The sequence below is a fragment of the Haliotis cracherodii genome, unplaced genomic scaffold, assembly GCF_022045235.1.
Source record: "Haliotis cracherodii isolate W230 unplaced genomic scaffold, xgHalCrac1.p SCAF_5, whole genome shotgun sequence".
In the NCBI taxonomy this organism is placed as follows: domain Eukaryota; kingdom Metazoa; phylum Mollusca; class Gastropoda; order Lepetellida; family Haliotidae; genus Haliotis; species Haliotis cracherodii.
Genome location: NW_027266308.1, coordinates 69,343,841 through 69,357,633, shown reverse-complemented (window position 1 = coordinate 69,357,633; position 13,793 = coordinate 69,343,841). Strand labels below are relative to the sequence as shown.

The following is a 13,793-nucleotide window of genomic DNA, read 5'->3' as shown; positions in this document are numbered from 1 at the left end:
CTGCGTGCTATTACATGTACATTTGTAAACATTGGTAATTTCTGCACATATGCTTTGTTCAAATGGCAGTGGTTACAAGTAAACAGTGGACCTGGCGTACTGCACGCCCTGGCTCAGTGTTGATAACGACCATATGTGTCGACAGTCCCAGGTTCTCGCAACGGCCCGTCACGTGACTGTTACTGATTCTGTAAATTATATCTCCCCATTCCCTTCTCAAGTCAAGCCAAGTCAATAATTTGATCCGAATGCACACGCACACACGCACACACGCACATACGCATCAACTATTGATCACGTATGCATATCTAATACCCCGTTCACATGTTCAACATTTACCCACGAAAGTAATTAAGCACATGCATAACTATACATCCGTGTGTATGTGTAAATTTACTATGCGTTCACATGAAAATGAACTTAGGTGTGTAAATAAAGTATGTAAATAAAGTATATAAATAAAGTATGTAAATAAACTATGTAAATAAGGTATGTAAATAAATTGTAAATAAAGTATGTAAATAAAGTGTAAATAAGGTATGTAAATAAAGTGTAAATAAGGTATGTAAATAAAGTGTAAATAAAGTATGTAAATAAGGTATGTAATTAAGGTATGTAAATAAAGTGTAAATAAAGTATGTAAATAAAGTGTAAATAAAGTATGTAAATAAAGTATATAAATAAAGTATGTAAATAAAGTGTAAATAAGGTATGTAAATAAAGTGTAAATAAGGTATGTAAATAAAGTATATAAATAAACTATGTAAATAAAGTGTAAATAAGGTATGTAAATAAAGTGTAAATAAGGTATGTAAATAAAGTGTAAATAAAGTATGTAAATAAAGTGTAAATAAGGTATGTAAATAAAGTGTAAATAAAGTATGTAAATGGTATAAGGCACACATGATCATCAGTATGTTGATGACTTTCAACATTGATAGGTTGTTCTCCAATCAAAGTCGAAAGAGAAGAGAGTTATCTTACACTAAATTACAGAAATCTTCGCATGAAGCAACATGTGTTTGCTTATCTGTACACAAAATGTTGACCAATACCTTACGCCCAGCTCCGCATAAAAGTTGGTATTGTTGTATAGTGAATAGCTATATTAATACTATGTGTTTGTTTGTTTGGTACTTAAATCAGTGATTTGGAAACGATGACAAGCATCAACCAAGTCAGCGAGCCTGACCACCCGATCCCGTTAGTTGCCCCTTAAACAAGCATGGGTTCCCGAAGACCTATTTAAACCCAGATATAATATACGTATATATATATTCTTCATATATGTTTGAAATATCGATTCTATGGCAAGGTACTTGTAATAAATTGTTCCTATCAACAACATGTGATCAGGGATCGCTTGGTGCAGCCCTCTACAGATGACCTTGACCGATTGATGATCATGGGTCCTATGAATGCTTCCTCAGCATCAGCAACCAGGACGGAAGCAGCTGACCCACATACCCACGCGGAGCCCTGAGTCACATCCTGCAGACTGTCTCATTCATCCTAACCATCATCCGGCTCTCCTCAATAGCATATCTGTCTCTCAAAAAAAGTAAAAGCACTCACATCTATGGCTCTCCTAAATCTGTACGACAAAAACCTTTACATAATCATAAGACATCTCTTTCCATTGTACGATTCCGACTGTGTCATAAACATGGTTGGTGTTCGTGAAAAGGTGAGCGTACGTATGAGGTTCCACTAGTGGCACCCGTCACGAACACAAGCAAAGGCACAAAGAAACACCGGATTGTATGGTACAAGTCAAAGTATCAAAATCAGAAAGTCAGAAATCAGTTTTGTCACTGATACGTACAATTTTAAAGTTAACTCTACATGTCTATCCCAAAACGTCGTGAACGGTTCAGTCAGGTCGTAGAGTCGTACCATGCTGACTGACATCTTCGTTGAAAGAGTATTCTCGGTTGTACGAAAGATTAATGGTGCGACTTTGGAAGCATATTTTTTATTTATTTTTACATCGAAATTTCTCGTTATTTAAATTATTCGTTCATTTTATGATTGTCTTATTTCAAGTGTTTATCAAAAACTCGAAATGACGCGTTTTTCCTCACTAAAATTCCAGAAAATAATCAAAGTAACGAGGAAAAAATCATAATTTCTATGTTTGAAAATAATCTTGAAATAACGAGAAAGACAATCGAAATTACGAGAAAATAATCGAAGAAGTGCGAAAAAAGGTAACGGGGAGAAAAGTTGAAATTTCGAATTTTATAAAATAAACTTGAAATAATGAGAGAATAATCGAAGTCATGTGAAAAAAACTCGTAATTTCGATGTTTTAAAAGATCAGCAGTCTCAGGTAGTGAAGGGGGGCCCGGGTGGTTCAGTCGTCGATGGCGCCGCGATTCGCAGTGCAGAGTTGCGTCCCATGGGCATGGCAGAAACCTATGGCTGTGGGTTCGAATCCCAGCTCGCCCTGGTTATATTTCCAGGTTTGTCAGCACCATACCCATGCTCGTGGGTTTCACGTCTGAGGCCTTCATCCCTTTGGGCTTTCCTCCCACATTAAGGTGACAAGCCGCGCTATAACTGTTATAATGTAAACGGCCGCGTTAAACCCAACTCACTCACTCACTCACCCACCCACCTACCCACTCACTCACTCACTCACTCACTCACTCAGGTAGTGACATGTTCAACAGGACCTGCCAAGTCCACGTTCTGCAACATGTTCCTATAACTGAACAACTTGAATGAGATGGTCTTTGTATCAGAGAATGAAACTATTGAATTTGCACATTCTAAATGGTCGATGTGAAACTGAAAAAGAAAAAGGCGATTATACATTTGTTGGAGATAGTGGATACAGTGTCATTGATTATGTCATTGGGTCATGCTGGTTATTTGAGAAAGTTCTGTCTTTTAAAATTATTTCAAGAAGTGAATCAGAACATCTCCCATAGCATTTAATCTATACTCAACAACCAAAGTTCCTGTGACACCAATATTATAGTGTATTTTTCAAACAAGTAAAGTTTGGTTTTCAATATTGTAGTACATGTATGGAATCAAGTCACAAAAACGCAACTGCTACAGAAAAGCATGCATTCCAAGCAAAAGTTGACTTTTATGCAAGCCCCATACATTTCACTACCCAAGAATTGGTATAAAAACATGTGCGTTAACGGGATTCCATATGCATTGTTTAGCATCGTGCTGACACCAACCACTCAGAAAAACAACAAAATTACTCAATCATTCAACATTACGAAATGCCACGCCTGTCCCAAAATGAGCGTCTGCGAGCCATTGGTATGCTTGAAGCATGATCGAGTCAACGTGATGTTGCAATACAATGTAACGTCCACAGAAACACCATCTGGTGTTTATGGCAACGTTGGCAACATTGTGTCATGGAAGAAGATTGGCTCGGCGACGGCAGCGTTATGGTATGGGTTGGGATAACAGCAGGACCCGTTTGATAGTGGTAGAGGGAAATCTCGATTGACAGCGCTACCGCGACGAGATTATCGGCCCTATTGTTCTACCGTTTTTGCGTCGTCATGGCCCAGGCATTACCTTTCAACATGACAACGCCCGGCCTCATATTGCTCGACTTGTTCAGGATTCTGAACGTGAATGTCATCCCCTAGCCGGCTCGCTCCCCTGATCTCTCACCAATCGAGGACATGTGGGATGAGATGGATTGGCGCCTTCGACGTCAACCACGTGTTCCACAGACACACAAGGAACTTCGAAACATGCTCCAACAGATATGGACAGATATCTCACAGGACTTTGAGCGACGCCTGGTCCATTCCATGAGACGAAGATGTGTTGCTTTAATCGCATCCAGAGGTGGACACAGACGCTATTGATTTGTAAATTGACATTTTGGCATGTTCATGGGTTGTTTTTTTATGAAATCACGCATTTTCTGAAGTCAGTATGGCAAATTAAACCATTTGAACACTTACAGGAGTCTTTTATCTGTTGCAAACCGAAATTGTTTCAGATTTGGTAAAAAACATACTTTACATTAAATCTTATTCAATGTCACAGGAACTTTTGTTGTTCGGTATATCTACGAATATTGATCTACCAGGGACCACAACAGAAGCCCATTAAGGTGACCAAATGATCAGTGGTAGTAAGTATTCATGGAATGAGGATAAAAGGTATATATTCATTGAAAAGTTAGCATCTCTCAATGAAGAATTGGAGGATGTGGTACACATAGCCTCACCAGTCATTGATTACGGGATTAAACTGTTCACAGATATCTTATTGCGATCAGTTGATTGTATCAAGCGTTGTGTCAGACCATTTGCAGGTTTCAAAGATTGGTATGATGCTAAATGTGAATGTTAAAAAACAGAGATGTCATTATCTCAATGCATTTCGTAAATATAAAGACAAAGTGTCTCATCAGTGCTATCTTGCTGCAAGAAATACGTATAAAGCTGTATGTAGGAATGCGGAAAGTTCTTTCGAGATTAAACGTCAATCTGAATTGATAGATTCAATGAAGGATATTTTGGCACAAAGTTCAAGCTTTATCAGGTACTAGTAAGGATAGAAATAACATAAATTCAGAGATTTGGTACGAGTATTTCAAAAACCTGTTCAGTATTGCAGAGTCAGACATATCTACTTTTTTATGAAGACGATACACACACCTTGAATACTGAAAGTGTACGGATGAGTAACGGAGGCATATACTGGTACTAATTGGGTTAAATCTGCCACTGATGATATATTTAATGCCCCTATCAGCAGTGAGGAAATACAAGAGAATATTCGTAAGTTGTAATGTAATAAAGTAGCTGGAATAGATTTTGTAATAAGTGAAATGTTTCAGTGTTCAGATAGTATCCTTAGTTCCATATATACTTGTATTGTTCAATTCGCTATATGATAAAGGTGTTTTTCCTTCGGAATAGTCAAAAGCAATCATTGTTCCATCGCATAAAAAGGGTGATAAGAATAATGTTGATGACTATCGGGGAATATGTGTACTGAGTTGTTTTGAAAAAATTATATACCTTGATTCCTAATGGCAGATTAACGTTTTGGTAAGATGCAATGGGAAACATTTATGAAGAACAGGCAGGATTTAGAGCTGGATATTCCACAATGGACAATGTTTTCATTTTAGAAGCTTTAATTACAAAATGGGTCTTACCACGCGAGTTGCATCGAGTTACTTGAGCACTTTGATTAAAGATGAATATATTTGGAAATCTGTCAACGCCGAGTCGGCGGTACACATGCTTTGTAAATCCCGAGTAGAACCGGATGTCGATTTCGTTACGAGATTTTGATTGGACTATGCATAGACTCGGTAGTCCAGCCAAATAGAACTCCGAAAACCCAGCCTAGTTCTGCAAGGGTGGAAACTGGAATTTTATAGTCGGTCAACTCCCTTGCCTCGGGAAGATGCCAATAACCACTGTCAAATCAACGGTAGAAAGCTATCTTCTGTCTGTGGAGCATTCATATTTGAAAACTACTCGGCCATATGTTTCGGAGGTGTATGGTGAAAAAAGCCTTCTAATTATCCCCCGTTTGTCACAAAAAAATATAATGATTTCTTTCCTTTTTGTCACTTGTGTTTCCACGAGAAACAAATACTAACAAGGCACACAAACAATAACAGCAAGCAACGAAAAGTAGCACATTTAATTCCTTATCGCTATAGGTAAACAAATAAACAGCAATGAGTTCTTTAGCGTCGCCTCATGAAATACAATGCATAATGATTTAAACTGAGAGCAGCTTTACTTTATAAGAGTGAGGAATAATATATTTGCTCTACATGGATATTTACAGGAAAGGAGTGGTCCTCATCCGGCCCCTCGGAGTGACTCTACCATGGACGAAGCCGCAGACAACATGGCGAGGGAGGGCAGTCTTTTGGACCTCTATATGGAATCTGTAGACTGTGTCTGCCAGTCCTCTGCCTGTCTACACTGAATTTGTAGACAGTGTCTGCTTGTCTACTGGTTGTCTACACTGAATCTGTAGACGGTTGTCTGTCTGTAGGTCTCGCCGGGTCGGAGGATCGTACTGGGGAAACTGGGCTGAAACAATGTCTCTTGCAATGAAAGTCTCTCGACATTGGCAAATTTGGCACGCGAAATGATGAAATGAAGCTGCTCGTTCGGGTGACCTCCCTTCATTTTATTCACTTCCTCACCTGAATAAACATCTTAAAGAATATGTACATCTTCCCTGCCAGAACTCCGCCATCTATTCTATTAACTGGGCTACAGAATGCTTCAAGTCTGTGTTACATTACAGGATATGGCGTTGACTGACCTCATTCACACTGTCTGGGTGATGCTGGGCTTCAAGACAATTGCGTTGACTCACCTGATTCACACTGTCTAGGTGGTGCTGGGCTTCAAGACAATTGCGTTGACTCACCTGATTCACACTGTCCGGGTGATGCTGGGCTTCAAGACAATTGCGTTGACTCACCTGATTCACACTGTCCGGGTGATGCTGGGCTTCAAGACAATTGCGTTGACTCACCTGATTCACACTGTCCGGTTGCTGCTGGGCTTCAAGGCAATTGCGTTGACTGACCTGATTCACACTGTCCTGGTGATGCTTGGCTTCAAGACAATTGCGTTGACTCACCTGATTCACACTGTCCGGGTGGTGCTGGGCTTCAAGACAATTGCGTTGACTGACCTCATTCACACTGTCCGGGTGATGCTGGGCTTCAAGACAATTGCGTTGACTCACCTGATTCACACTGTCCGGGTGATGCTGGGCTTCAAGACAATTGCGTTGACTCACCTGATTCACACTGTCCGGTTGCTGCTGGGCTTCAAGGCAATTGCGTTGACTCTCCTGATTCACACTGTCCTGGTGATGCTTGGCTTCAAGACAATTGCGTTGACTCACCTGATTCACACTGTCCGGGTGATGCTGGGCTTCAAGGCAACTGCGTTGACTCACCTGATTCACACTGTCCGGGTGATGCTGGGCTTCAAGGCAATTGCGTTGACTCACCTGATTCACACTGTCCTGGTGATGCTGGGCTTCAAGGCAATTGCGTTGACTCACCTGATTCACACTGTCCTGGTGATGCTTGGCTTCAAGACAATTGCGTTGACTCACCTGATTCACACTGTCCGGGTGATGCTGGGCTTCAAGGCAATTGCTTTGACTCACCTGATTCACACTGTCCGGTTGCTGCTGGGCTTCAAGGCAATTGCGTTGACTCACCTGATTCACACTGTCCTGGTGATGCTTGGCTTCAAGACAATTGCGTTGACTCACCTGATTCACACTGTCCGGGTGATGCTGGGCTTCAAGACAATTGCGTTGACTCACCTGATTCACACTGTCCGTGTGATGCTGGGCTTCAAGTCTGTGTTACATCACAGGATATTGCGTTGACTCACCTGATTCACACTGTCCGGGTGATGCTGGGCTTCAAGGCAATTGCGTTGACTCACCTGATTCACACTGTCCGGGTGATGCTTGGCTTCAAGACAATTGCGTTGACTCACCTGATTCACACTGTCCGGTTGCTGCTGGGCTTCAAGGCAATTGCGTTGACTCACCTGATTCACACTGTCCGGGTGATGTTGGGCTTCAAGACAATTGCGTTGACTCACCTGATTCACACTGTCCGGGTGATGCTGGGCTTCAAGACAATTGCGTTGACTCACCTGATTCACACTGTCTGGGTGATGCTGGGCTTCAAGACAATTGCGTTGACTCACCTGATTCACACTGTCCGGGTGATGCTGGGCTTCAAGGCAATTGCTTTGACTCACCTGATTCACACTGTCCGGTTGCTGCTGGGCTTCAAGGCAATTGCGTTGACTCACCTGATTCACACTGTCCTGGTGATGCTTGGCTTCAAGACAATTGCGTTGACTCACCTGATTCACACTGTCCGGGTGATGCTGGGCTTCAAGGCAACTGCGTTGACTCACCTGATTCACACTGTCCGGGTGATGCTGGGCTTCAAGGCAATTGCGTTGACTCACCTGATTCACACTGTCCGGGTGATGCTGGGCTTCAAGACAATTGCGTTGACTCACCTGATTCACACTGTCCGGGTGATGCTGGGCTTCAAGACAATTGCGTTGACTCACCTGATTCACACTGTCCGGGTGATGCTGGGCTTCAAGACAATTGCGTTGACTCACCTGATTCACACTGTCCGGGTGATGCTGGGCTTCAAGGCAAAAGCCTGCAAACTTCCCATAGCTGGCGCCACCTTTGCCTTTGCCCTTGGCATCCAGATAGTAGCTGGTGTAGAATAAGACAGAGGGTTCTGTTGTGGACATTACGAGGACACGGCCTGATGGGGGATGCTCCACTCTGTAATGAGGAGAATCAGGGCAAGTGGCTGGACACAGCGGGAAACTGAAGCATGTTGGATTCCTACTGAGCATGACATATTTGTCCATCCTGCTGATTGCCTATTTCACGCCATTTGTTCTTCCTCCTGATTGGCGATTTCACGCCATTTGTTCACCATGTGACGTGAAGCTCGGAGATACAAAACGTCACGCCCACCCTGCTACGTGAAGCTCTGAGATACACATACACACGCTCACCACGTGACTAACGTTGTTCCCACCTTGCCACGTGTTTCAGGGTCCCCGAATCCTTCAAGTTATAGCTGACAGTGTATCCTGTTCCACCCGGAACTGACGTCATGTCATCTCCCAGCCGCACCGGGCTCCGCAGGTCGTAAGGGGTTTCAGCAACATCTTTTAGCTCACCTAAAACGGGAACTATGATAATATGAATCTAGGAATAAAATGTGAGCATTCATTGAGTGTACACTACACCAGAGTGAAGAGAACGCGACGTTTCACAAACATTCAAATGAAATTGCGCTACTATATCCCCCATAGTGGTCAGGGAGTGAAGGAGTCAATGTAAGTTTATGCCGCTGTCATGTAATTCTGGCAACATGAAAATAATATGACACCACACCAGATTAACGAGACCGCCGAGGTCACCTCACCTGTTGGTATGAGATCGTCGTCGAGGACGGCGTAGGCATCAGAGTTGATTCTGACAACGTGGTCGTCAATGTGGCCTGCAGACTGACGAGGAAAGAACTGTTACAAACCTGTCGGCGAACATCACTTGTTGTATATCAGGAGGCAAGCGGGGGAGTCTGTTGTTAACATCAACGATTAGCTCATCGTTATCGGAGGCCGGTCAGTTGATAATTGGTTGGAGGGGCGGGGATTCTGTTAACCTTTGTTAAAATACTAATAAATACTACATAAATAGCATCAATGACGCTGCGCTGACTGATACATGACAAACAAATTCCAGGTTGAGGGGGGGCCAAGTAGAGGACTTCTAGAGACTAGGGATAACAAAGCTGGAGCATCTTGGACAAAGTATATCAAACTCAAAGGAGGTCATACTAAAAAAATAAGCTCAGGCCATGTTGGTTTACCCTCGTATAAAACTAAACAATACCCCCAGAGGGTTATACAACTTGTGTACCGTGTTCTCAATCCGATTCACCTTTGTGAATAAATTGTTTAAATTATTCGGCTACTAAGACGAGGATATTTAAGGTGTGAACTCTTACATGTCCGGCCATGTTGAAGTAGGCGTGGTTTGTGAGGTTGATGGGCGTGGTCTTGGTGGTGCGAGCCTCGTACTGAATGAACAGTTGATTGTCATCCGTCAGCTCATACGTCACAGTTGTCGTCACCACTCCCGGGAAGCCCTCTTCACCGTCGTCGCTGACGTATCTCAGTTGAAGTTTCTTGTCGTCCACGATATCGGCGGTCCACACGACTTCGTCAAAGCCTTTCACGCCGCCGTGTAAGAAATGCGACCCGTGGTTGGCTGCGAGGTTGTAAGTTTTACCATCCATTGAGAATTTAGCTTCCTTGATGCGATTAGCAAATCGTCCAATGACAGAGCCGAGGCAAAATATTGCGTTGTTTTCGTAACCTGGCAATAGGAATATAAGACATAGATTCCTACGAAATACAAAGTTGATCTCTTTGAACACATTTATAATGAGAAAATATTGAGTTTTTCTCAATCCAGAGATGTTTTGTTTGTTTGTTGTTTTAGGCCGCAATCGACCATATTCCAGCTATCTGACTGCGGTCCAGACAATCCAGTGATTGACATCATGAGCATCGATCCACGCAATTAGGATACGATGTCATGCATCAACCAAGTCTGACAAACCGATCCCGTTAGTCGCCTGTTACGTACAAGCATAGTCGCCTTTTACGGCAAGTCCTGGGTTGCTGAAGACCTATTCTACCCCGGATCTTCACGGGTCCAATCAAGAGGTGAGACAAACAGTAATACGTCATCACTTATTCTGAGTAATTTTTGACGTTTATTTCATGGATTTATCTCAAGTTAGTTTATGTCAAGGATTCGCATAACGTCATCGTTTCTACAGAGGCGATATGTCATCCACTATTCCGAAGACGTGGGTTAATCTCTTGGGTGGACGAGGGTCTGCAGTGGTTTATAACGACGGTGTGTAGCGGAGTCGATGTGTTTAGGTTCGTCTGGCAACATGCGTCATGTCACTACCGACCTCGAATGTCGTCGAAGCCGAGACTGATGTCGTCAACGTTGCCTTGTTTGTCTGGAACCAGGATGTCAGTGACGGTGGCGCCGTAGTTCAAGACGCGGACAAGGACGTTGTTGTTGTTGGTCAGGGTGTATCTGGCGGACAAGCAAATGTTATGAAAGCGCTTTTACGTCTACTTATAAAGTCATGGGTGAGTACTTCTAGTGGTTTTAGCTTTACGAAAATATATGTGATGTATGCAGATTTGCAATAGTCCCGCACTATGACGCCATGAACACTGGGAATTGGCCCATGTGTCATCACTCCGCCACCACACCCCCTCATTTGGAACTGGTGGCGAATGAGGAATGCAAGAAGTATAATCTGTTTTCTGTAAACAGCAACACAAAATATACAGCTGGATAAAAGAAATTATACACCAATGTTTGGTGGTGACTAAAAATGGCAAGAAATGGTCTTCATTGCTGATGTATTTGATACGGGTATCATGGGCGATATTACCTTCTTCATAGCAATGAGTATCTCACAACAGGTCACGTGCACATGACGTCACAAGGGAAATGGGGTCGCAATGTTTTCAGTACACAGTACTGAGCAGAGTCAAGTGTGATTTTCCAAGTGTCTGCTTTCTCTTGCCCAGCGGCAGTTTATATAATGGCACTGTACATTTATATATATAACGATGTTTAGGGGTTTAGAGATTGTTTTTCTTCGTATAAGAGACCTGTTTTGTACGTCACATTTAAATTCAACCTATGAATTGAAAGTTAGACAAGTTAGGTTTTAACCCCGAATAGTGTTACAAAATGTTTGAGAATCAATCGCCAAAACACAACCAAACAATTTGCTGAGTAATGCACGTGCTACAGTACCCAAATCAGGGGAACTTGAGTTTGAAGTGAAACTTTTGCTGCACTTGCAGCATGCCAACATACAAAGATATCAGCATTAAAGGAACGATGTACTGTTCATTCACACCCAAACCGTGGGACTGTGACAGTGCTGAGATTAACGCTACATGATTTTGGCTGTAGACGAATGACAGTCACCAGGCTGGTGGTCCGTTAGAGGCACACTGGACAGACGGGAGACAGGCCTAGGAGTGGCAGACCTCCTGTGGTCCGTTAGAGGCACACTGGACGGACGGGAGACAGGCCTAGGAGTGGTAGACTTCCTGTCACCACCACCCAGCGAAACGCGTCATTAGCATCCTCCAGCTGAGGAATCCTATTACCACGGTGACGTCATCCGTTGCGACAGTCATCCTACAATGTCCAGAAGACTGTATCGGTACCATATGAGTGCTTACAGACCACTGAGACGTAACGCTGACACCGGAACACCGGCATTGATGTGCGCGAACACTGGTAGAACAGAAGCTCCATGGCAGAGGCATGTTTGCACAGGCCCTCCGAGAAGAATGACGTCGCATCCCACTTATAGTGCTCAGACGTCCCACATCTTCTGCTCGTCGTCGAGTTGGGGCGTACATTGATGCCTATGGTGCGCATGCGCGATATTGACTGACAAGTGTGACATCCTGAAGAATTAATCGGAGTTCCACGCGCTGATTTCAGTCTTGATGGTTGATCGAATACTGAACAACTGACCCCTATCCTCCAAACTGCTGACACTATACCTTTATCTTCTTCTCATTCACGGTATAACTTGTAATGATGGGGTAGATTCATATCTTTTTACAATACAAGTATCTTCCTTGACATTGGTCCTGTTCTGTGTTATTAACAACCAATGTTGGTTGGTAACGTTTCTTTTGCTCGTCAGTTTAAGTTATTGCAATATATTATTTGTATTTATGTATATAATATATGTTTATGCTGTATGTTTTCCATGTAAGGGTAAATGGACAGTTCACATCACAGTCAACAACTGTTTCACAGCGGGACAAGTGGAGTCAATAACCTTGTCCAAGGATACAACACAGTGACTTGCATGATATGGCCTCTTGAAATGGAAGATGTGAAACGATTATTAGGTGAGGTGAAATGGGGTCCAACGTCGCGTTCAAAATGAATCTTTGAAAAAAGAAGGGTTACAGGCATACTGTGCTTCGTGGCGATGTCTCTATGTCAAAGGTTACGGCTTTGTTCACGAAATTCTCTGTATTCACGAGGATGGCCATATTGCAGTCGAGACTTATTGAATTTTGAGTTTTTCATTTACACAAAATTATGAGCTGAAAAGATTCCTAGATCCCCCACCCCACCCCAAGAAATCAAGTGGTCCTCCCCTAATGAGTTTCCGACTGTAGTTGCTCAAGGCCTGTCCTCATCACGAGACTTGATCACAGCCTCTAGACCACCAGATGACCTTTGTATTGTTGTAGGTCACGAGAACAGTAAGATAACACAGTCACTGATCCAGTCCGTTAACAAAACCTGAATAAGCCACGGTGTGATGACCAGGACCGCCATCCGAGTCAGTCGGATTATATATAATGCTACCCCCTGTTTCCAGCACACATGAACGCAGTTCTGTGCTGTGTGTGCCCTGTCTGTGTGTAACTATACTCGCTTGAGACAGCTGACTCCAACTAAAGCCAAGTACTATTTTAATTACTATGTATATATTTTAAAAAAAAAGATAACTTTCCAGTAGTAAATGTTGGTCTACCATCACCTTTGCTCTGTTTACCCCCAGTTGAACAAAAATCAAGCAGTATGTACTATCACAGGACACACACACACACAACAACAACAACAACAACAACAACAACAACACAAACTATCTGGTATATGGGCGTGTTATTGTAAAGTTCGCCTGTCAAACGAATACTTTCACTGACATGGCGTCGTTGACAGCGAAACCTGCGTCTCGGTCTATCCATTAGCCTGAAGCTGGGCAGCCATTCTGAACGAGGAATTACCAGTAGCCTATACATACAGTCGTGAGAGTTGATTTCTCTACCTGGTGACATGTTCCCCGGTCTTTGTGTCCCCGAACTCTTCCTCTGTGATTGGGGCCATTGCTTCGTGCTCTGCCTGTTATCTACTACAGGACACTTAGTAATTACTTCCCTTTATCCATGTCACGACACACCCACTACAAGATTTTATTTGAATTTTAAGGCAGATTGTGAATTTTCCTGGAAAAAAATTCGCCACGCATTGTTTTCTATGGTAGTTCCGATGTAGTATCTATCAACGCAAACGTGCGATTAATGGCGTCATCGTCGTTTACACACACACGCGCACGCACGCACGCACGGACGAACACACGCACGCACGCATGC

The 13,793-nt window shown here is 43.0% G+C and overlaps 1 protein-coding gene across 2 annotated transcripts; it reads right to left on the bottom strand.

Annotated features, from left to right (window-relative positions):
• Positions 1–5,654: 5,654 nt before the first annotated feature.
• LOC139443131 (galactose mutarotase-like) lies at positions 5,655–13,556 on the bottom strand. Of its 2 annotated transcripts, XM_071224078.1 has the most exons (7): positions 13,469–13,556; positions 10,544–10,674; positions 9,563–9,933; positions 8,978–9,059; positions 8,585–8,729; positions 8,148–8,322; positions 5,655–6,056 (listed from the first exon to the last, which is right to left on the bottom strand). In XM_071224078.1, the coding sequence occupies exons 1-7, from the start codon at positions 13,525–13,527 to the stop codon at positions 5,973–5,975; spliced, it is 1,047 nt and encodes a 348-aa protein (XP_071080179.1). In that variant the 5' UTR covers positions 13,528–13,556; the 3' UTR covers positions 5,655–5,972. The 2 variants fall into 2 exon arrangements, with proteins under 2 accessions (XP_071080179.1, XP_071080180.1); XM_071224079.1 differs by lacking the exon at positions 10,544–10,674 and having other exon boundaries at positions 13,469–13,543.
• Positions 13,557–13,793: the final 237 nt, after the last annotated feature.